The sequence below is a fragment of the Glycine soja genome, chromosome 8 (genome assembly GCF_004193775.1).
Source record: "Glycine soja cultivar W05 chromosome 8, ASM419377v2, whole genome shotgun sequence".
Taxonomy (NCBI): Eukaryota; Viridiplantae; Streptophyta; class Magnoliopsida; order Fabales; family Fabaceae; genus Glycine; species Glycine soja.
The window spans coordinates 2806724-2829125 of record NC_041009.1 but is presented as its reverse complement, the minus strand read 5'-3'; the positions used below and the strand labels follow the sequence as shown (position 1 = coordinate 2829125).

Below are 22402 nucleotides of genomic sequence, written 5' to 3'. Positions count from 1 at the left end.
CATCAAAGATGTTGTTATTCTTCTTCTTATTGTGATTTTTCATGAAATGTTATGTTACTAACTTAGTATATTATGTTGTTATTCTTCTTCTTATTGTTTAGGCTGTTCCATTGTACTTGTACCCCTATGGATGAAGTTTCAATTGACAACTTGCTTGGGAATTTTGGTTGCTAACCTAGTGAACTATGCTACTGAGAAACTTCATACATGGAGGTGGACATTGTCTCTTGGTTTAGCCACAGTCCCTGCGACTGTCATGTTTTTTGGTGGTTTGTTGTGTGGAGAGACACCTAACAGTCTTGTGGAACAAGGCATTGGAGAGAGTTAGGGGTACCCCCAATGTGGATGCTGAATTCGAAGATCTTGTTGAGGCTAGCAAAGAAGCAAAGTCCATGGAGAACCCATTCCAGAACCTCCTCCTAAAAAAGAACAGACCCCAATTCATAATTGGTGCCTTGGCCGTTCCTGTATTCCAACAGCTGACTGGCAACAACTCCATCCTCTTCTGTGCCCAGACTTTGGGATTTGGCGCTAGGGCTGCTCTATATTCATCTGTCATTACTAGTGTGGCACTTCTTCTACCCACAAAAACAAACTAGCATCAATTTTATTGCATTCAACAACAAAATGACTTATAAAGATTAAACAATGGTATACAAAATACAGAGATTTTAAATGAAGGAACGAGACGAAGATAATTTCAAGATTAAATTTTAAAAAAGATTATATGTCTATCACGTGATCTAAAAAATAAATAGAATTAATCCATTAATAATGAAGGGAATACAGGTATAAAAGAGATCATAAAAATTATGATTTTATGTAATATATATATATATATATATATATATATATATATATATATATATATTAAGAAAGGTCCTGGTTCTATTTTTTATTATCTATAGGAATTAAAAAAATATCAAAAAATTTATATTAATTCATACATTTTTTAAATTAACTGAATTGCCCTCTCAACAAAATAAATAAATAAAGATATGATGTGAGATGATAGTGTTGTCAAAACCAAAATGAGAATACTTCTATTGTTTCCGACTCTTTAATGTAAAAAAAATGAAAAAATGAAAAAAAATCAATAATACAAGAAATAAGTCAACTCCCAAATTGTATGATAATAATTATCAATCATATTAAATATTCGATACATATTATTTTATCTAGAAACATACGTGAATATTTAATTATTCCAGTTGTCCATTCAAATATTTTTGCATTTTGTTTTATTTTTATTAGATGCTGACAAGTCACATCAATGATCCAATGCCAAACTGTCCAAAGTCATCCGTAATTTTCTTGAACAATAACATTGTGCTTATAAATACTAGTATATAATAATATATCATCAGCGAAATTTAGGAACATGCACTGCGAAGACTTCGTGTTATGAGTGTTCACGGATAAAATTATATCTATATCGATTTAAATCGTCTTATTAAATTATTTCGTTTTCTTCATATTTATGTGGTTTAGTTTTAAAATTAAATATAATTTAATTTATTTATTAGTTTGAATTAGAATCGTTTTCAATTTTTTAAAAACTGGTATTTTAGTTTGTGCAATGCACATAATAAATATTTATTTTTATATAATTTAAATTTTTAATAAATAAATATTTTCTAATATATAATTTATATTATAAATAAAATTACTAATAAGTAAATATTTTGAACATATAACTATTTGTTAGATTTACAATACAAAGGTTGCAAAAAAAACTTAAAGTGCAAGATATGCACTTCTTTTCCCTAAGACAATTTAACATGCAAGAGGCCACACTTCTCTCCCTCCCATTTTGACGAATGCTGTTAATATACTTCTTTCATAATATCTCTTTAATATGTTTTATTGTTGTATGAAATTTGATATTGACCCAACAGCCCAACTAAATTAGCTAGGCTCTGAATAAAAAAATGTAACTGAAAAAAATAAAATTAGCTAGGCACCCTTAGTGAAACTATAGCATGAGATTTTGTTTAATATTAAATCTACTTCATAATTATCGTCATGTAAAAAGAAAGAAATTGTCTCAAAAATAATTATCTTTTTAATTTTTTAATATAATATTAATTAATTAAAAAAACTTTACATTTTTTTAATTTTAAAATTTTACCAAATTGCTCTTATGGATTTTGAGCGAACACAATTTTATTAGGTTTGTTATCAACTTATGGTTGTGCAATTTAAAACTAACTAATAGATAATCTGAATTTTTTATATTTTGACATATAAAACTATTTCTTCTTAAAAATAGCTCTCAATACAACTATTTTCTTTTATATAGAGAGGATATTAAATAATATATTAACATAAAGCTATAAAAATTAAATAAAAAATGTATTGAAAAAAAAACCCCTACTCTTTATAAACCAAAAAAATACAACCTTCTCTTATATTATATAAATTATAATCCACAAATTGGATAGAAATTCTCACCTTACTCTCTTAATTAAATACTCTCTCTTTTTTCCCTTCTTTAGAAATGTACTTCACGCGGTACTCTTGTAATTAGCCAACAAATTATATCGCACTCATCTCAAACTTCATTTCTTTTATCTTTATTGTACATTTATTTTTCTTTATCTCTTTCAACTTTCCATATTTTATTTCTATATCAAAATTGAATTTTATAACTTTTTTTTATAAAATCAATAAACAAAATAACTTTCTGTCATAATTTTAATTATTCATCAAAAATCTAAAATATAATTTTATATATTAATTTTTTTTATTATAAAATTTATTTATACAAAAACAAATATGTATCTAATGTGATGACCATACTAAAATACTAGTTAATTATAAAAAAATAACAATTTATATCTAAATACTATGTGTAATTTTTTTTATGGTGGGTCATAGATCACATATGTCTATGAACCTATTAGTTTATTTAATAAAATTTTCCACACAAAAATATGGAACATAAATATTTTTATTAAATAAATCATTTTTTTACACGTGAACAAGATGAAATATTACACAATTTTTTATCACCAGATTTCATCATCTATTTATCTACTCAAACTAGAGGTAAATCTGACTTAATTTCTCATTTATTTCGTAATAATAATCTATTTTTTAAATTAGATGAATTAAATATCTCACAGATTTTGGATTTCCGACGAATTTTAATTATTTTTCCTATCATTATCTAGATTGCATCCTTTATTGTAATACACTAATTATAACACCCCATTGTCAGACAACAGTTGACTATTTAAAAAAAAAATTACATGTATAATTGTTGACAGCGTAGCCACCGTATTAGACAAAGGATGCATTTTCATTGACAAGTTGGCACAAACCATATTCATACACTACTACGTATTTCATACGACGGGATAAGATTGGACATTCTGACTGGACTACTCTCTCTGTTCATATTGATAAATCCACACTCAAATCTGACTCTTCTCTGTCTTTATCGACACTACTACAGCATAGTTTGAAATTTTGTGCCTAGTGATTTTAACTCAATTAACATATTTTATAATTTATAACAAAAGAAAAAAAAAAGAAGTAATGTCATGATTAAACAGGAAAAAAATCGTAAAATAGAGAAACATTAAATGAAAGTTTGATTACGCAGGGATTGTACATTAAATTATATCTAGGAAAATTTAGCACCCGATGAGTAATTTAATTTGTTATTTGTTACTATCCTGGTGTTTCCAACGCAACAACTGTGGTCTGCTGTCATTTGAGATTTGACATTATCCATTCGAGACAAAATAGGATTGATCAAACGAGTGAAACAACTAAAAACCACTTTAGTATATATTTATTTTTGTATTTTAATTTAAAGAAGAAATAAAATACTACAATTGATGACCTAGGGTGGTTGACTCTGACATTTTATATAAGTCCCTCTGAACTGGAGTTCTGTATGTGTAACCTGTAAGGCTGTGTTTGGTGGACCTTTCCCTTTTCTCTTTTGAAACAGAGAATGGCTGGTGGAGGAGTAGAGATTGGAGGACCAGGAAAAAGGGCTCATCTTTACGAGCACAAGTTCAGTTGGTATTTCGTCTATACATGCTTCGTTGGGGCCCTTGGCGGTTCTCTCTTTGGCTATGATCTCGGTGTTTCAGGTTTTCTATTTCTTTCTCTCATCATTTCCATATGTTCTATTCTATTTCATTTTTATGTCACTGTAGCTCACCGATCTAATGCCGATTGCTACTTTGATTTGTTTCATCATTTTTTTCTTTGAGATTTCCGACGCCTCTTGATTACATTCATACATCGAAGCAAAACATTTTAAATTCCTTCACGATGACAATGATAAGTTGGTACTCGAAATATATATATAGATTTTATTATAATCCTTCAGAATTAAAAATATCGATGGCTTTTGTTTTTAATGAAGAGGAATATGTGAGATTATATGTCCTACGTTTGATGGTTAATTCTTTTTTAAAAGCGAATTAGAAGTTGCACGCCTTTAATTTCGTCCTCTGTAGCGTTGTTGTGAAAAAAAAAATGGTGGATTTTGTTTTTTTGTTATAAATATTGGAAACGATGATAAAACAGCAACAGCAAGCTAGGCATATGCTATATTCCAAGTCAATGTCATGTGTAACTGTTGCCGAGAATCGCGGCTGGAATTTCGTACTTCTTTGAAGTCATGATACCCTGCAATTCTTCAGGAGATGAAACAGACACTGCTTCTGCATTTTGGTTCTTTTACTTATTCATTTATTTATTATTATTGTTATTATTGAATTTGAGTATAATTTTTGTATGTTATCAATTAATTTAAAATTATCCTAATTATTATTTTAAAATAATTATTGTAAAAATTAATAATTTTTAATTATATGTCCAAATTCATAATCAAACGATAATATATTTGTTTTTTACATTTTACTTTATTATAATTGAATTGATTATTATTAGGCAATAGAAATAAGAAAATTCACAAAAGATTTTGCAGAACCATTCTGAGGCAAGCAATTCCCATGATGCTATGCATATGTTCAATCCCCTCTAATTCCCGTGAATATTATATTTATAAAAAAATTGTGAATTTTAAATTGAAGTGCCTTTGTGATGTGTCAGGTGGGGTGACTTCAATGGATGATTTCCTGAAGGAATTCTTCCCAAAGGTTTACAGAAGGAAGCAGATGCATCTGCATGAAACAGACTATTGTAAATATGACGACCAAGTGCTGACACTGTTTACATCATCTCTTTATTTCTCAGCACTTGTCATGACATTCTTTGCTTCCTTCTTGACAAGAAAGAAGGGAAGAAAGGCCAGTATCATTGTGGGAGCCCTTAGCTTCCTGGCTGGGGCTATCCTCAATGCCGCAGCCAAGAACATTGCAATGCTAATTATTGGCAGAGTCCTTCTTGGTGGAGGCATTGGATTTGGCAACCAAGTAAGTCAAATTATAAGACTCATTTTAGTCATTGATTTTTGTTCTTGTTTCTGATACTACTATTCTTAATTGTGTAGGCTGTTCCATTGTATCTTTCGGAAATGGCTCCAGCTAAGAACCGAGGAGCAGTGAACCAACTGTTTCAGTTCACAACTTGTGCTGGAATCTTAATTGCAAACCTAGTGAATTACTTTACTGAAAAAATCCATCCCTATGGATGGAGGATATCTCTGGGTTTGGCAGGTCTTCCAGCATTTGCAATGCTTGTTGGAGGTATTTGTTGTGCTGAGACACCAAACAGCCTTGTGGAGCAAGGAAGGTTGGATAAAGCAAAACAAGTATTGCAGAGAATTAGAGGTACCGAGAACGTTGAAGCCGAATTTGAGGATCTTAAAGAAGCCAGTGAAGAAGCACAAGCTGTTAAGAGCCCGTTTAGGACACTCCTCAAGAGGAAGTACAGGCCACAACTGATCATAGGTGCATTGGGGATTCCAGCGTTCCAGCAGCTAACTGGCAATAACTCCATCCTCTTCTATGCCCCTGTCATTTTTCAGAGCTTGGGCTTTGGTGCCAATGCTTCACTGTTTTCATCTTTTATTACCAATGGGGCTCTTCTTGTTGCCACTGTCATCTCAATGTTTTTGGTTGACAAGTATGGTAGAAGAAAATTCTTTCTGGAAGCTGGCTTTGAAATGATATGCTGCATGGTAACTACATGTTTATATTCCTCGAGTTTGATAGAGCTAATGGAATTGCTAATTGGACTTTTTGATTTATTCTTTGCTTTGCAGATTATTACAGGTGCAGTCTTGGCTGTGAACTTTGGGCACGGCAAAGAAATTGGGAAAGGAGTGAGTGCCTTTCTGGTTGTTGTGATCTTCTTGTTCGTTTTGGCATATGGGAGATCTTGGGGTCCCCTTGGGTGGTTGGTTCCCAGTGAGCTCTTCCCATTAGAGATAAGATCATCTGCACAGAGTATTGTGGTCTGTGTCAACATGATCTTCACTGCACTTGTTGCTCAATTGTTCCTCATGTCACTTTGCCACCTCAAATTTGGGATCTTCTTGCTCTTTGCTTCCTTAATTATCTTCATGAGCTTCTTTGTCTTCTTCCTTTTGCCCGAAACCAAGAAAGTTCCAATTGAGGAGATTTATCTTCTTTTTGAGAATCATTGGTTCTGGAGGAGATTTGTAACTGACCAAGACCCAGAGACATCAAAGGGGACTGCTTAAAATTCTCAACAAAATAGATTGAACAAGTGTAGGTTTTTTGTTTCTCTTTCTTTATTTTGGAGTCAATTATTTCTTACTTGCAGCTTTGTCAAAAAAATAAATCTGTTAGGACATTTCTTTTAAATATGGTTTCTTGTTTTTTATATTCATTGAATCTCTTTCCCTCGGCGATGAGAACTTCCTACTGTAAAGAAGGCCATCAAGGTTATATTTAGAGTACAAAAGATATAAAATAAGATGAGATAATAACTAAATATATTTTTTATTAAATAATACATTAACATAAAAGGTATTTGTAATATCCTTAAGACTTGAGTAACACACCGTAAATTATGACCCCCAAAACCAGAATGCAAGTATATGGTCCCAACCATAAATACCAAGGACATGTCAACAAGAATCGGTGTGTGCCGCGACCCATTTTCCACAGCTGCACACAAAGTGTCTGTGTTTCACAGGACTAACGAAAATGTTTTTTTTTTTATTATTATTATTATTGATAAAAATAAAAATAAAAACATGTAATATTCAGAATTTATAATACTTATGCACCTTAATCAACCAATTATTAGAACTCACCAAAATGTCTTGCGTTCAGCACAACAATTTTTTCGTAAACAATTATTATTTTGTTAATATCAATGAATGTATATAATAATACTTAATACATAATAGAGCATAATCAATTTATGCACAACGTAAAATTATGATATACTTAATATAATAATACTTACTTCTTATCTTTATTTATATATTTTATTTTTTAAAATTGTTTATCTCTTTTAATCTATAATCTTCCATCTCTATATCTAAATTTATTTTTTATATTTCTTTTTAAAAAATTGTCAATAATTAAAAAAACTTAATATAACAATTTAAATTATTTATTATAAATAAAAATATAATTTATATATTTAAAAATATTTATTTATTATTATTCATAATTATAATATAATTTATATATTAAAAAATTATTTATTTTGAATTTTAATTATATAAAAATATTTTTTTATCTATTGTAAATTTGTAATGCTACTAGAAAATACTACTTTACAAATTAAGAAAATACTACTTTTGATGTCTTAGCATTTAAAAATTAAGGAAATTGTTCTAGAAAAAACAAAAGAGTAATTTGCATTAACAACAAATCAGAAAAATTTTACAAACACCAGAATCTACCACTTTAACAGTAACAATAAATTAGAAAAAACTTTACAAAATGGATGAAAAATAATGGACATCCCCTTCGCTCGGATCCAAGTTGACCTCTGCTATAACGACCCCCTCTCTGCCAGTCGATCCTCACCACCAAGTAAAATGACACTAGAACTTCTGATAACACCATCCAGTATCATGTTAAAAGTTTAGCAAGTTCATCAACTCCTAATGTTCCTTGTGGTACAACATTTAGTAATTGGTCATCAAAATTTGCTTTTCTAGGAATTTTAGTACTATTCTCCTTTTTCCGTTTCATGGAATCAATGGTAGTTTCTTTAGTCTCCAAAGTTGAACCTTCTTGCTTAGGATTCTTTTGAGACACAGCCTTTGTGTTTTTCCTAAAAGCTGGTCCGGGTGGAGCTGATTTGGCAAAGGCAACTGTGTTTTGATAAATATTGTCCGCATCCAAAGAATCCTTATCTAAAACAAGAGCACTGCCTTTCTCAACAGCTTGTTCCAACAGTAACCAAATTGCTTTCATAGAAGGAGCAGCTGACCTTGGTGCCTGACTGACATCTTCTTCTCCCAAAGCATCTAGCAACTTATTAGAATGAGAATCCACCATGCCATTAGTAGAATTGTCACTACCTCCTAGCGTTGCATGAGATCCTGAAATTGAAGCAGAAAGACCATCACTGCAGCTTTTGCTATCCATTATATGCTCAGTTCCATGACTTTCACTCATAGCTTTCGAGGAGAATTCAGCATGGCTATCATAGTGTGGTATGGTCATACTTGGAATGAGGCTTGTGCGAGGTTCTGGCTCAGCATAGGAGTCTGTGGAATCATTTGTGGTTTCAACGTCATAGATTTTTGTAAGTGAAGGAACTTCAGTAACCCCAGACATAGATTGGTGGCTATTTTCATTGGGATATGACACCTCAACCTTATCCAAAGTCACATCACTTGAAATAGAGGAAATGCTAGTGTCATGTAATAAATTGCTTTCATGCTCTAATGGGTTCATTTGTAGACTCGGTGCTGAGAATTCTAGGGCCTCTGACGGCAGTGGTTTATAATTTTTATGGTCAACCTCTATTTGTTTGGATTCCTTGCGGTCATCTCCTCGATCTGGTATAGATGACTTCCAATTTGGTCCTCTCCACATAAGTATGTGCTCATATTCAAACGAAAGCAATGTGCATGGAACAAGATCCTACAGTCAAAAGAATAGATATGAAAGAAAGATTTTAATATATCATCCTCATTAATTAACATAAAAAAAAAAACAAAAGAAAACAAACAAAAATCTGAGTCCACATGATCTTCAACATTGGATGCAAAATTGGTTATACCCTTAGTTTTGCTCCAATCTTTCGATAGTCACTTTTATTCAGTCCTTGACAGTTTATACGCACTAGTTCACACTCTTCAAATGCCTCTCTGACAGTTTTTACTAGGTCACAGTAAACACCATTTTTACCTGTAACAAGGAAAATCAGCCAATGCATTAAAATTAAGTATGTGTATCAGAAAAAAAAAAAAAAAAAAGACAGACAAAGACAGCTAGATGCCAGTTTGCCAGAAGAGCATTAATTATTCTTCATTGCTAAATTGTAATGAACATCCTTAAAAAATTACCTAGTTTGCATATGGGAATCAATGTGCTTCCCTTTTGACGCATTTTAGTTGCTTCTTCTAGCGTTAGACCTTCAGGAACTCGCTGAACCAACCTAGGATATACTGGAGGCACAGGTTTCCACAACATCAGAGGAAAATGTGGGCGTGTTTTATAATTGTAGTTTCTGCCTCGGAAAAGGTACAACACACCGCCCTTTCTGTGAATGATTTTCCCCCCTGTCCTTTCCTGACAAATCAGATTAAATGAGTCAAGATGAACACAAATAATAACGCAGAGCAATGTTATTTGCACATTTCCATTTCCCTACAAATCTCACAATTCCCAAATCATCTTTCCTTTCCTTCCCTACCCTTCATCATCAACCCTAATAGTGGTGATTGAGGGTTTTGAGATATCCGTGAGGAGATGGAAATATGTGAGAAACATTAGCCAACAACGAAACATGATTGGCTTCTTTTGAATGAAGAATGTCAAGGGACACAGCAGCCAATACACAAAAGTAGGTTGAAGTAACCCATCATAAAGAAAAAAGAAAGAGACTTTTTCAGATCATTAAGAGAAACCAAAGAAAAGAAGCTGTCAATGAGCAAAAGAAGTGTTCCAAACATCATACAGGAATGGGAGTTTCTCCAACATCACATGCTAAACCATATTGCTCTTACCACTTGATTATTTAAAAAGACAGAGAAGAAAAAGCAAAACATTATAATGAAGCAACAACCACATTGGAGCATTCTGTAGAATTATTATTCCAAAACTTCTCATACCATTTTTTTAATTTAATTTCTACACAGTATTAGTGTACAAAAATTTACACTATCAACCAATAAAAAAATGTTAGGTATATAACATTCGGAATTTTGAGAAGAGATGCAAGTGAAAGATAGGACTTCCATAGAAGTATCTCATTGTATTGATTGATATGGAAAAGATGCAAATAAGAAAATAAGCTTAAGGGTTGTTTGGGTAAGCTTCATTAGAAGTATTTCTAATTGATAGAGCCTATTCTAGAGCCGATAGGTAATTAACAACTAGCAAACATTCCTAAACGACTAATAAAACCAACATAACTAGTCGTATCGATAACTATTTATTGTTAAAATTAACACACTTATCGGATGAGAATGTAAAACTATTTAAAATAATTTATTTAGAAAAAAAAGAAAAGAAAAGAATGGAACCTCTAGCTGGTGGCAGACATTATCCATATCAACAGTACAGACTCCCTTGCACCTGATCTTGCAAGCCCTCCGGCGCTTCCAATGAGCATGTATATTATCCAACATGTTATGCGTCAAACCATCTCTACCTAAAACCGCAAAAACCAATGCAGTCAAGAATTTTCTTTCTTTCTTTCCACCACAAATAATCAAAACAAAGAAACGAACCGATATTAAGTTGGCGTTGGGCTTTCATGCAGGACTTAACCAAGTCACGAATCTCCTCCTGCGTCAAGGGTTCTCCCAATATCTCCTCTCTCGACTTCACGTACCTCGGCCCCGTCCCCGCCAAATACGGCCCCGGTGACTGCACCGGCTTAACCCCCTTCTTGTGCGGCGGCGGAAGCACGAACGAGTCGAACTCCTTCAGCTTCTTCTTACTCGCCGGCAGCGGCGCCCGCCCCGTCCACGGCCGAGGCATCGTGTCCGGTCCGAACGGCACGAAAGGCGCTTCGCGCATTTTAATTGGCTTCACCTTCGGGGTCTCCGTGTAGCTGTACTTGAACTCGAACGGGGCACCGTCGATAACGTAGGAGAGTCCGTCGTCGCTGATTTTCACGTTTTCGGGGGCGCCGGATACCCGTTGCGGCTTCGATTTGGGGATGTTGGAGAACCTGAACGCTGGGTGCGATTGCCGGTCGACCTTGGGCCTTGCTGGGCTTTTGGACCTTTTGGCAGGCCCGGTGGGCCGGGGTGTTCGGCGGGCATTGGGGGAGCGAGTTTCTGGGTTGTTCCAGCGAGAGAATCGGAGCTCCGAGGATTGGCGCGGCGGGTTTGGGTTGGGGTCGAGGGAAGGGGCGAAGATGGGGAAAGTGTGCGGGAGCTTCAGAGCCATGGTGAAGAAGAACAAGATTAAGTGCTTCGCATTTCTTCAGGAGTGTGTGTATGTGTGGTGATGACATGACGTCACTAATTTAATGAATTACAAAAGCGACGTCGTTTTCCACGTTTGTTGTGCTTCTTTTGCATTTTTGAAAGACTTCTTTTTTGGTAAGAATCAAAAGACAATATCGTGTTTTCAATAATTTAGAGACCTTACTTCTTACATAATCAGCCCAGTCATATCCACCTTACGAAAGACTTATTACTAATATATACTCTAATTCATATAAGTTTAATTTAAAAATGAACTTTAAACTTAAAAAATTATAAAACTATCAAATACTAATTTAATTCAAATTTTAAACTTATTTTTTTTAATCTTTATTTCATCATGCCAAAAAGGTAGTGCCACATGAATTTAATTTCTCTAACTACAAGTTAACTAGTTATTGTCCCTTTTTACCTTTATTAAGATACCTGAAAATAACATAATATCTTTAAAAACTTTAAATTTTTTAAAAATAATTTATTGAAAAAATTCATTTTAGATTCTTAAAATATTTTTTTGGGTCACATCATATTAAGAATTTTTATTATTTTTTATTCTAGTGATAGAACTTAATTTAAGTTATTGGATTTTACTTGTATAAAAAAAATCTTTTTTCTCTCAAATGAAATTAAAAAGAAAATTCATAAGCATGTATAATAATAGGTCTAGTAAATAGACATTCTTAAATGAATCCAACTCAAAAAATTATCATATAAGATAAAAATAGAAATAAAAACTATTATGAGTATCGTGCACGATAAAAGTAAAAAAAAAAAAAAAAAACTATCGTTCATGATAGAAAAAAAACATTTTTATAGGAAAAACACTGGTTATAGAAAAATCAGATCTTAAAATGAAAATCTGACTGCCAATTTTAATAATTGAATCTTGCAAAGATTCTGTGTTTGATCCTGATAAAGTCAAATATAGCATAAAGGAAAGGTGAGAGAAAGACAGAGCTTGAATTCAGTCTTCACTGTAGTGAGGTTAGTACTGTACTTCCCCATGTTGAGAGACGAAACAAATGTCAATTTTGAACTCTTTGCTTTCAAGTTCCATGCTTGTTAAGAAATAGTGAGAGTCGTTTATTATTTGATCTTAGTCACAACAATTTTCTGGCCCTTCTTCTGCAACTCTTCAGTGATTTGAGAACTTTTGTATGCAGCTGAGTGTTGGGGAGATTGAAGCTAATTTTCGAAGAATGAAATGATTTGGTATCATCTCAGTTATGCCATACGGGGAACCGGAGATTACTTTTTCTGTTGGGGGTACTTGCTGTTAACTATTTACTGTTTCAGTCAATATTGGTTCCATATGGAAATGGAGATGGAAATGCCCCATGGTCTTCAGTGCCCCAAAAGGATGATAATGTTAGATTTCCATCATTACATTCAACACCAAAGTATTTCACTGTTTGGAATCCACCAACAGGTAATGTTTCAGATAACAGTACTGCAGTGAGTATTCCTAGGAGAAAGATGAGGTGTATGATGCCGCCTAAGTCAAGAACGTTATTTCAGGAGATGAACCGTATTCTAGTGCGCAAGCGTGCTTCTGCTCGTGCTATGGTATTAATATTAATATCTCTGTCAATTATGAGCTAGCTACCTGGACAAGTTATTGTTATGGTTATTTCAATCTAGAGTTCTATTTTTGGTTGCAGAGACCAAGGTTGTCATCCAAACTTGACCTGGAAATTCTTGCTGCGAGGTCAGAGATTGAGCATGCTCCTATAGTAACACATGACAAAGAACTTTATGCTCCTCTCTTTCGCAAGGTTTCTATGTTCAAAAGGTATGCTTGATGGAGTTGTTAAAGGAAATATGAAGTATGTCCTTCCTTGACATGCATGTGTCCTGACTCAAGCTTGTTTTTCATTCACCTTATTCTTCTAATTGACCATTTAAACGTTTTACTCTGGACCTCTGGCCACTCCCCTTAAGGGTACGATAATTTTGTAATGTACCTTAATCACAATGTCATTAGTTTTTTCTCTAAATATATGATATTGGGCTTCACTTGTTTGCTCCTACATGTCTTTTCTTTGTCCTTCCGTATCTGACTTGGGTCTGTACTACTATTGTGACCAAAATTCAAGATCATTTGACTTTTTTCTTGTTGGATTTGCAGGAGTTATGAACTCATGGAATGCACACTCAAAGTTTATATTTACAAGGATGGAAATAAACCCATTTTTCATCAACCTATAATGAAGGATCCTGCAAAGGCCCATCTATTTTATATGCCATTCAGTTCACGTATGTTAGAGCACTCCCTTTATGTACGTAACTCTCATAATCGAACAAATCTCCGTCAGTTTTTGAAGGACTATACAGACAAAATTTCTGCAAAAATACCATTACTTCAACAGAACTGGTGGTGCTGACCATTTTCTTGCTGCTTGCCATGATTGGGTATTTTCTTTAATTTTTCCCCCTTAATTCTACTTGCACATGAACCATATACTGTTCCAACCTTCCAACATGATATATTTATGACAGTTGAATTGAATTTCTCTTTAATGTCTTAGTATTCATTTTGAGGAAGTCAAACTTGTCTATCTATATCATGTCCATTTTTGTGGATATAAGGGTATACATAGCAGCCTTTGATGGACATCATGTTCTGAAACAGATCACTCCTATATGAAGTGTTCTACCCAGTTACATTATCCTTAGTTATCTTCTCTAGTTTGCATATCAGTAAACAAATCACCCATGTGCATGTGTAGCATAACATTATGCTTTTGTGCATATTTGTAAAGGATTTATGACTGGATTATTGCAGGCTCCATATGAAACAAGACACCATATGGAATACTGCATAAAGGCCCTCTGCAATGCTGATGTGACTCAAGGCTTTAAAATAGGAAGGGATGTTTCTCTTCCGGAAGCTTATGTCCGGTCAGTTAGAGATCCTCAGAGAGATCTGGGAGGAAAACCTCCTCACCAATGACCCATTCTTGCTTTCCATGCTGGAAATATGCATGGTTATTTGCATCCAATATTGCTAAAGCACTGGAAGGACAAAGACCCTGATATGAAGATATATGGCCCAATGCCTCATGGTGTTACAAGCAAAATGAATTATATCAATCACATGAAGAACAGCAAATACTGCATATGCCCTAAAGGGTATGAGGTCAACAGCCCACGGATGGTTGAAGCCATATTTTAGGAGTGTGTACCTGTGATTATATCAGACAATTTTGTGCCACATTTTTTTGAGGTCTTAAATTGGGATGTGTTCTCAATAATCCTTGCAGAGAAAGATATTCCCAACTTGAAACAGATACTTCTTTCAGTGTCACAAGTATCTCGAGTTGCAACTTGGAGTTAGAAAGGCTCAGAAACATTTTTTTTTGGCATGTAAAACCCTTGAAGTATGACCTCTTCCACATAACCCTTCATTTAATTTGGTATAATAGAGTGTTCCAAATAAAGGTGAGATGATGATGCATATGAGCCCTCTGAACTAGAAAGCAGAAGCAAAGCTGACAAAAGAGCTTTATGAAAAAAAAAGAGGGAATTTCTGAGAATGAGAAATCGTGAAAGAATATAGTAGGAACTTGGAATTTGTATTCAGTGTTTTAGATTGTTCTGTATGTATAAATGCTGTACCATATTTCGCTTGAATGCATAAGAAAGAAATCATAATTAATCAATAACACCCTCTCACCCTTCCCAAAACAAGTTGGAATGGTTATATTTTTGTTCTTGGCCGTATGTTGAAAGTTTAAAATTTTGTTCTTGTTGTTAGGCATAAAATTCGCATTGAATGTCAATACATGGATTGGGTCATGGGATATGTTGTGATCGCCGTAAAGTACTTTATGATGCAAAATTCCTCTGCACATCTAATGTCAATATTTCCAGGACCATAGGCAATACCATTCAAGGTGGAATTTACAAAACTGTGTCTTCTATTCCAAATAATAGATCTCTTACTGTGGTGTATGATCCTATTCACCATTCATCAACTCTCAGCATGCAGTCTTTCAACTTATGAACAAGCAAATATTGTCATTGATAATTAAAGACAATGCTACTCACTTCAAGTATCATTGAGATTCTAAATGTGAGTTGCTTTAGTTTGTTTTCTACTTTTTAATTTTTCATATTAAGAATAAAATGTCCTCTGAACTAGAAAGAAGAAGCGCACCTGACAAAAAGAGTTACGTGAAAGAAGTAATTTCTGAGTATGAGAACTCGTGAAAGATTATGGTAGGAACTTGGAATTTGTACTCAGTGTTTTAGATATCAATTTTTATTAAAAAAAATTAATGAACACCTATTTATCTACTTTACAACTAAAGAGTGTCCACAAATGGGATCATATATAGTCATAAAACACATTCTATTTTGTGCATGTTATCACCATTATTACCACATCATTAGAGATTAATTAAAGTAGTTTTACTTAATCAACATAACTAGTTAGAATAGTATGCTATACAGAGTTACTATGTGTTGGAGTAATGTGTAAACTGTTCTCTCATCTCTAGCATGCAGGAATGCAGGAATTACTGAAATCCAAGGATTTTATTCCCAATATTCCAAGGAAAACTTTTAGTTTTTTTAATTTAGTTAATTAATATTCAAATATCTTTATGTAATATAATACTTATAAATTATGATTAAAACAATATTTTATTAATTAAATTGTTTTTTATTTTTTAAATGTATATTTTATACAAGTGATTTTAATGAAATAAGTAAAATATTTAATGCAAGGGTGTGTTGGTGGGCACCGTACAAGGCTACTACAGAAGCATTAGTGAATTGGACCAATAACATTTGGTTGGTAACAAAAACTAAAAGTGTCCAATTTGAAACGAAATACATGAGGTAAGTCACCACCGACTCAGGGGTTAAGGACACTACTTGGTGGCCCAAACTGCATCATTGCTTTAGACAGAGGATTAGCTGTGTACAAATACAAACTTGCCCACGAAACAAGGGCCATTCTCATGTAAAAATACATAATGTATACTCTTTCATTATCATCGATGCATATTGTTTCATATGTGATTGTGAAATTGCATGTGCAGAACTTGTGTAGCAATAACATAGTTTTTTACCTTTTCTTCTAGGAAAACAAGGATTATACATGTGTTTGAGAGAAGATAAAAAATTTAATTTGTTTTAATTATAATAAGACGTAATGATGTGTTGATTTAAAAAATTGTATAAAATTTAGTAATTATGAGTGTAGAACTAAAATTTGATATGTACAATGATTGTCAAATGTACCGGCTATAAGCACCAAATGACACATTCACCAAAAAAGAAAAAGAGAAAGATATCAAAAGGGTTTTTTTTTTTCCAAAATAACAACAGATTTGATTTCTTGTTTAGTTTAAGCACAATTTACAAGTGATAAACTTGTATTGAAACTATAATTTGAACCTACGAGTGTGTCGACGAAAAACATGATGGGATTATGGCTTTATGATCGATCTATGAGACCACAAAGTTGGATAGAAAATGGAATTTGCAGTTATTAAGTTGTGGGCACGCACTTACTGCAGTACTTGAGATTAGACGAACAATGAATGCCTTTGTCATCAACGGATAACTCAATTAAATTATTCATTTTTTTAACTACTGATTTGTTCGAAAATTTATGGGAGGAAAGCATAAAGGATTGTAGTTATATTACTATTACTATACTATTATTTAATCAGGTTAATATTTTTCTTATCATGATAAAAGCTATATGAAAAAATGAACTCATCTAATAATACGTTGAGACAATATTATATAATATAAAAAAGTATACTTGTTATAATTTTTTTTACTCATAGTATATCAAAATAAATATCACATAAAACCAGAGCAGATTCCGTTTTGTGTGTTTTTTTAAAAAAGAAAATTATATTTGTAATCATTAGATAAATTAATATAAAAGCCTTTAACATAACTAGATATATTATTTTGGGGAAAAAAATCTAAAAAATAATTTTAATGTTTTCTATAAATTAAAATTATTTTCCGAAAAAATGTTATAAGAACCAATTTTGAAGGTATTTTATAATTTTATGATTAATTTAGACTATTTTGATATATTTTGCATTGTGTCTCGTCTTTTGTGATAATTCTATATATATATATATATATATATATTATTTATAAAAAAAATCACCCTCGGTCATTTAAAGTTTTTAATAAAACTAAAAAGGCTGACAAAAAAAAATAATGAAATTTTTTGAAAAGAAAGCAGCAAAATGAAGATGACATTACCGGTAATATCTGAAGAAGTTCCCTATCCCGAACTGACGAGTATGGGTGGCACCTGAATTGCATGTGAATGAGATGAGATAAGTCAGTGTTATGGATCAAAAACAAATTACAATAACATGTGGCTCCTCTCATTTGATACCTATGTTTTGCTGAATGCTATTGCCCATATAATTAAATCTTCTCCTCAAGTCATCCACGTTTCGCAGTAAAGACCCATAAAACAAAAAAATCCGTATACTGTGTATAATATTTTTCTTTGTTTTTCTCACCCTTTGTTTATACGCAGAAGAGGATTGTATTTATTTAGCCTGATCGTACTCAAATGGATTTTTATTTATTTATTTTGGTTCGGACTCTCAACGTTTTATTTTGTCTTACAATATACCGCATTCGGAGAAGATGGGGTGGTAACATTTTCCCCATAAATCCATAATTGAAAGCACACCTTTTCACTCCCTTAATCATTGAATTTGAGTAAATGTGAATAAGATGAGGTACTAATATTTCAAAACTATGCTTTTATGAAAAATTGGATGGCTCCACTCATTTAATGCTATATAATATGCTTGGGCCATGCTATTTAGTAACTGGCAACAGCACATTCCAACTTCTTTAACTTTATCCGATTTAACACCCCTTCTCCTTTTAATAATCTCATAGCTTGCCTATTTTGGGACATGGACTATTTGGGAGTTGCTACGTGCACCCAGCATTATTGCTGGGGCACCCAGCAAACAGTGAAGTGACGAAACTGCCCTTCAGCAATTATTCTTCCGGAAGAAGGTTCTTCCGGAAAGTTTCCGGAAATAATTTTTCCGGAAAGTTTCCGGAAGAACCTTCTTCCGGAAGAATAATTTGTGTCTTCCGGAGAAACTCACAGACAATTTCCGGAAGAACGTCATCCGGAATGTTTCCGGAAGAAGCTTCTTCCGGAAGAATTCCGGTGTCTTCCGGAAGAAGCTTCTTCCGGAAGACTTCCGGAAGAAGCTTCTTCCGGAGGTTTTTTTTTTTTTTAATGCGTACGTAATGACGATTTTGCCCTTGTGTAAATTTCTTTAAATTAACGTCTTCAGGCTGTGTTTTACTGCGCTTTCTTTCTTTCTTCTTCCGTTTGCTTTGTTTCTTCTTCCGTTTACTTTGTTTCTTCTTCCGTTTGCTCTTGTTTCGGTGGTGGTCCCTTCAGCAGTCTGTTGGTGGTCCAGTGAAGTGAAGTATTTGAAGATTTGGTGGTCCCGTGTTCCGTATTTGAAGTTTTATTAGTGGCTGTTGTTCCTATTTTGTCGGAGGTACAAGTTTATTTCGTTTTCCGGTTAGCTTTTAGAGAAGAAAAACAGTAAAAAATGTATCCGGAAGAAATTTTAGGCACAGGAGGAGGAAGGTCCGGAATGACCACTTCCGGATGAAGGTCTTCCGGAAGTTACGAAGGTCAATTCCGGAAGAAGTGCTTCCGGAAACTATTTCCGGAAGACCTTCTTCCGGAATTGGGCTTCGTAACTTCCGGAAGACCTTCTTCCGGAAGTTAAGAAGCCCAATTCCGGAAGAGGGTCTTCCGGAAATAGTTTCCGGAAGCACTTCTTCCGGAATTTGCCTTCGTAACTTCCGGAAGAACTTCTTCCGGAATGTTAAATTATTACTAATTTATTAATTTCTGTTTTATAATTTTTTTAATTTCTGTTTTATATATATTTCTGTTAGTTAATAATGAATTATTGGTTTAATTAGGTATAATGATATATATTGTGGATTATAATTTTTTTTGTTTTATAATGGTATATATATTTCTGTTTTATAATTTTTTTTTATTTCTGGTTTATATATGTTGTGGATTATTGATTTAATTAGGTATAATGGTATAATATTAAATGATTTAGGTAACTTAAATGTATAATGGTACAAAAATGTTTTATTAGTTGTTTATTATAGTGATAAGTTTAGTTTAAGTAAATAATGTAGTTATAAATTTAGAATATAGTGATAATTTTAATATAGTCGTGTATGATGCATATGTCCTATTAATATGTTTGTTATTTAAGGTGTAGTAAATTTTTGGATGTGGTTATATGATAATTTGAATGTACTTGTGTATGATGCATATGTCCTTAAGATGGACGAAGATCAATGGAGGTATGACTTTGCGATGTCACAAGAAGTTGATATGGATTATGATTATGATAATCAAGAAGAATGTGGAGTGAATGAACGACATGTCGATTGTTCAAATGCTTTTAATACATCTCAGGTAATCATAGATAATTTGAGTCATTGGTTGAATTGATGGTTTGTACGAAAATTAATGTGTTAGGGTTGCGTTGTAGGTATTCACTACTCGAGATGATGTTTTGCAATGGGCTCGAACAGTTGCCCATGAAAATGGATTTGTTGCAGTGATTATGAGATCTGACACAGAGACCGGTAGCAGAGGAAGAAGTTCATTTGTGTTAATTGGGTGCGAAAGGAGTGGTACGTACAAGTGTAGAAATAAAGAATTCGTTAGAAAAGACACCGGGAGTAGGAAATGTGGTTGTCCCTTCAGGCTTCGTGGGAAACCAGTGCGTGGAGGGGAAGGTTGGATGGTGAAGTTGATCTGTGGGATTCATAATCATGAATTGGCGAAGTCCTTAGTTGGACATCCATACGCCGGGCGATTGACTAAGGAAGAAAAGAAAATTATTGCTGATATGACAAAGTCGATGGTGAAACCGAAAAACATCTTGCTAACGTTGAAGGAACATAATGTCGACAGTTACACCACGATAAAGCAAATTTACAATGCAAGAAGTGCATATCGTTCTTCAATAAGAGGAGCTGATACCGAAATGCAGCATCTGATGAAGCTTCTCGAACGTGATCAATACATTCATTGGCATAGATTGAAGGATGAAGTTGTGGTGCGTGATCTGTTTTGGTGTCACCCAGATGCAGTAAAGTTATGCAATGCATGTCATCTGGTGTTTTTTATAGACAGTACCTACAAAACAAACAGGTACAGACTCCCACTACTTGACTTTGTTGGAGTGACACCAACGGCGATGACATTCTCTGCTGGGTTTGCATATCTGGAGGCTGAGCGTGTTAATAATATTGTATGGGCTTTGGAACGATTTCGAGGCCTATTTTTAAGACACGATCGCCTCCCTCTTGTTATTGTCACTGACAGAGACCTAGCACTGATGAATGCAGTGAAAACTGTGTTTCCCGAGTCTACTAATTTGTTGTGCAGGTTTCATATCGATAAGAATGTGAAGGCGAAGTGCAAATCTTTAATCGGGGAAAAAAATGCGTGGGACTATGTAATGGATAACTGGGGTACTTTGGTTGATTGTCCGTCCGAATACGAGTTCCATGAGTCATATCAGAAGTTTCAAGTTGCTTGTTCGCCTTGGCCGATGTTCGTTGACTATGTTAACGACACATGGATTATCCCCCACAAGGAAAAATTTATTACAGCATGGACGAATAAGGTCATGCACCTAGGCAACACAACAACAAACAGGTATTAACAACTGATTTTATTTGTTAGTAACGATTAATATTAAATGGTATTTAATTGTTGTATATTTTCATGTTTGTTGTGTATTTTAAATGTAGGGTTGAATCAGCTCATTGGGCTCTCAAAAGAGTACTACAAAATAGCGTTGGAGACCTATGTAGTGTTTGGGATGCCATGAACAACATGATCACGCTGCAACACGTCGAAATTAAAGCATCCTTTGAAACCAGTACGCATGTGGTTGGCCATGTATATAAAAAAACCTTATACAAGAGGCTTCTTGGGATGGTTTCGAGGGATGCTTTAAATCAGATTGCTTCTGAGATTGACCGTCTACGTTATCTCGGCAACAATCTCTCTTCTTGTGGTTGTGTGATGAGAAGCACGCACGGGCTTCCTTGTGCATGTGAGCTTTCTAGGTATACTGCTAGCAGCATCCCATTGGAGTCAGTCCATCTTTTTTGGAGGAGACTTTGCTTTTCAGACCAAGGGTTATGTGAGACGGAAGTCACCATCAAGGAAGAAATAGAGGTCATATCTAAAAGGTTTGATGAACTTGATGTGGCTGGCAAAGTAAATCTGAAGAGTAAACTTCGAGAAATCGCATACCCTGATCATAACTCTATGTGCCCTCCTCCATCAAAGGTGAACACAAAAGGTGCACCGAAGAAACCGATGAAAAGAAGTCAAACATCCACAAAGCGTGATCCGTCTTACTGGGAGTATGTTGATGCTTTTCATTCTGTTCAAAGCAGCAACTCTCCAGTGAAACGAAGTGCATCATGTTCTCAACCGCGTCAGCCAACAAGGATCATCCCGATGTTGGATCAATTTGCGTCATTCTTTCAAGGTTTCATTCGTGACGTTGTGGATGTGAAAGCGGACGGTAACTGTGGATATCGGTCCATTGGCGCTTTATTAGGTATGGGGGAAGATTCGTGGCCGTTAGTGCGTAATGAATTGCTTAAAGAACTTGGCAGGTGGTCGCATGAGTACATGAACCTCTTCGGTGGCACAGAGAGATTTGAACAATTAAAGTTGTCCCTACTTGTTGATGGATTTTCAAAGGTATGTTTTTAGGTTAATTTTTTTTAATAACAATGTTTAAATAACTTACATGTGTATGTTTGGTTCATTCAGGTTAG

At 33.8% G+C, this 22402-nt stretch overlaps 2 protein-coding genes and 1 pseudogene across 2 annotated transcripts; 2 read left to right on the top strand and 1 right to left on the bottom strand.

Annotated features, from left to right (window-relative positions):
* Window positions 1-3896: 3896 nt before the first annotated feature.
* Window positions 3897-6783, top strand: LOC114421148 (sugar transport protein 14-like). Its single transcript, XM_028386960.1, has 4 exons — window positions 3897-4109; window positions 5080-5402; window positions 5480-6109; window positions 6194-6783. The coding sequence occupies exons 1-4, from the start codon at window positions 3968-3970 to the stop codon at window positions 6632-6634; spliced, it is 1536 nt and encodes a 511-aa protein (XP_028242761.1). The 5' UTR covers window positions 3897-3967; the 3' UTR covers window positions 6635-6783.
* A 962-nt stretch (window positions 6784-7745) lies between these two features.
* On the bottom strand, window positions 7746-11556 carry LOC114421147 (CRS2-associated factor 1, chloroplastic-like). The gene is made up of 5 exons (XM_028386959.1): window positions 10823-11556; window positions 10616-10743; window positions 9434-9659; window positions 9148-9275; window positions 7746-9008 (listed from the first exon to the last, which is right to left on the bottom strand). The coding sequence occupies exons 1-5, from the start codon at window positions 11487-11489 to the stop codon at window positions 7986-7988; spliced, it is 2172 nt and encodes a 723-aa protein (XP_028242760.1). The 5' UTR covers window positions 11490-11556; the 3' UTR covers window positions 7746-7985.
* Window positions 11557-12730: 1174 nt separating this feature from the next.
* LOC114424731 lies at window positions 12731-15258 on the top strand (annotated as a pseudogene).
* The last annotated feature ends 7144 nt before the right edge of the window (window positions 15259-22402 follow it).

Excerpts from the sequence above, each read along its gene's own strand:
- LOC114421148 (XM_028386960.1), top strand. The coding sequence starts at position 3,968 with ATGGCTGGTGGAGGAGTAGAGATTGGAGGACCAGGAAAAAGGGCTCAT. Across the intron at positions 5,403-5,479 it reads GCATTGGATTTGGCAACCAA|GCTGTTCCATTGTATCTTTC; the intron begins GTAAGTCAAATT and ends TTAATTGTGTAG. Across the intron at positions 6,110-6,193 it reads TTGAAATGATATGCTGCATG|ATTATTACAGGTGCAGTCTT; the intron begins GTAACTACATGT and ends TTTGCTTTGCAG.
- LOC114421147 (XM_028386959.1), bottom strand. The coding sequence starts at position 11,489 with ATGGCTCTGAAGCTCCCGCACACTTTCCCCATCTTCGCCCCTTCCCTC. Across the intron at positions 9,276-9,433 it reads GATTCCCATATGCAAACTAG|GTAAAAATGGTGTTTACTGT; the intron begins GTAATTTTTTAA and ends TCCTTGTTACAG. Across the intron at positions 9,009-9,147 it reads AGATTGGAGCAAAACTAAGG|GATCTTGTTCCATGCACATT; the intron begins GTATAACCAATT and ends TTTTGACTGTAG.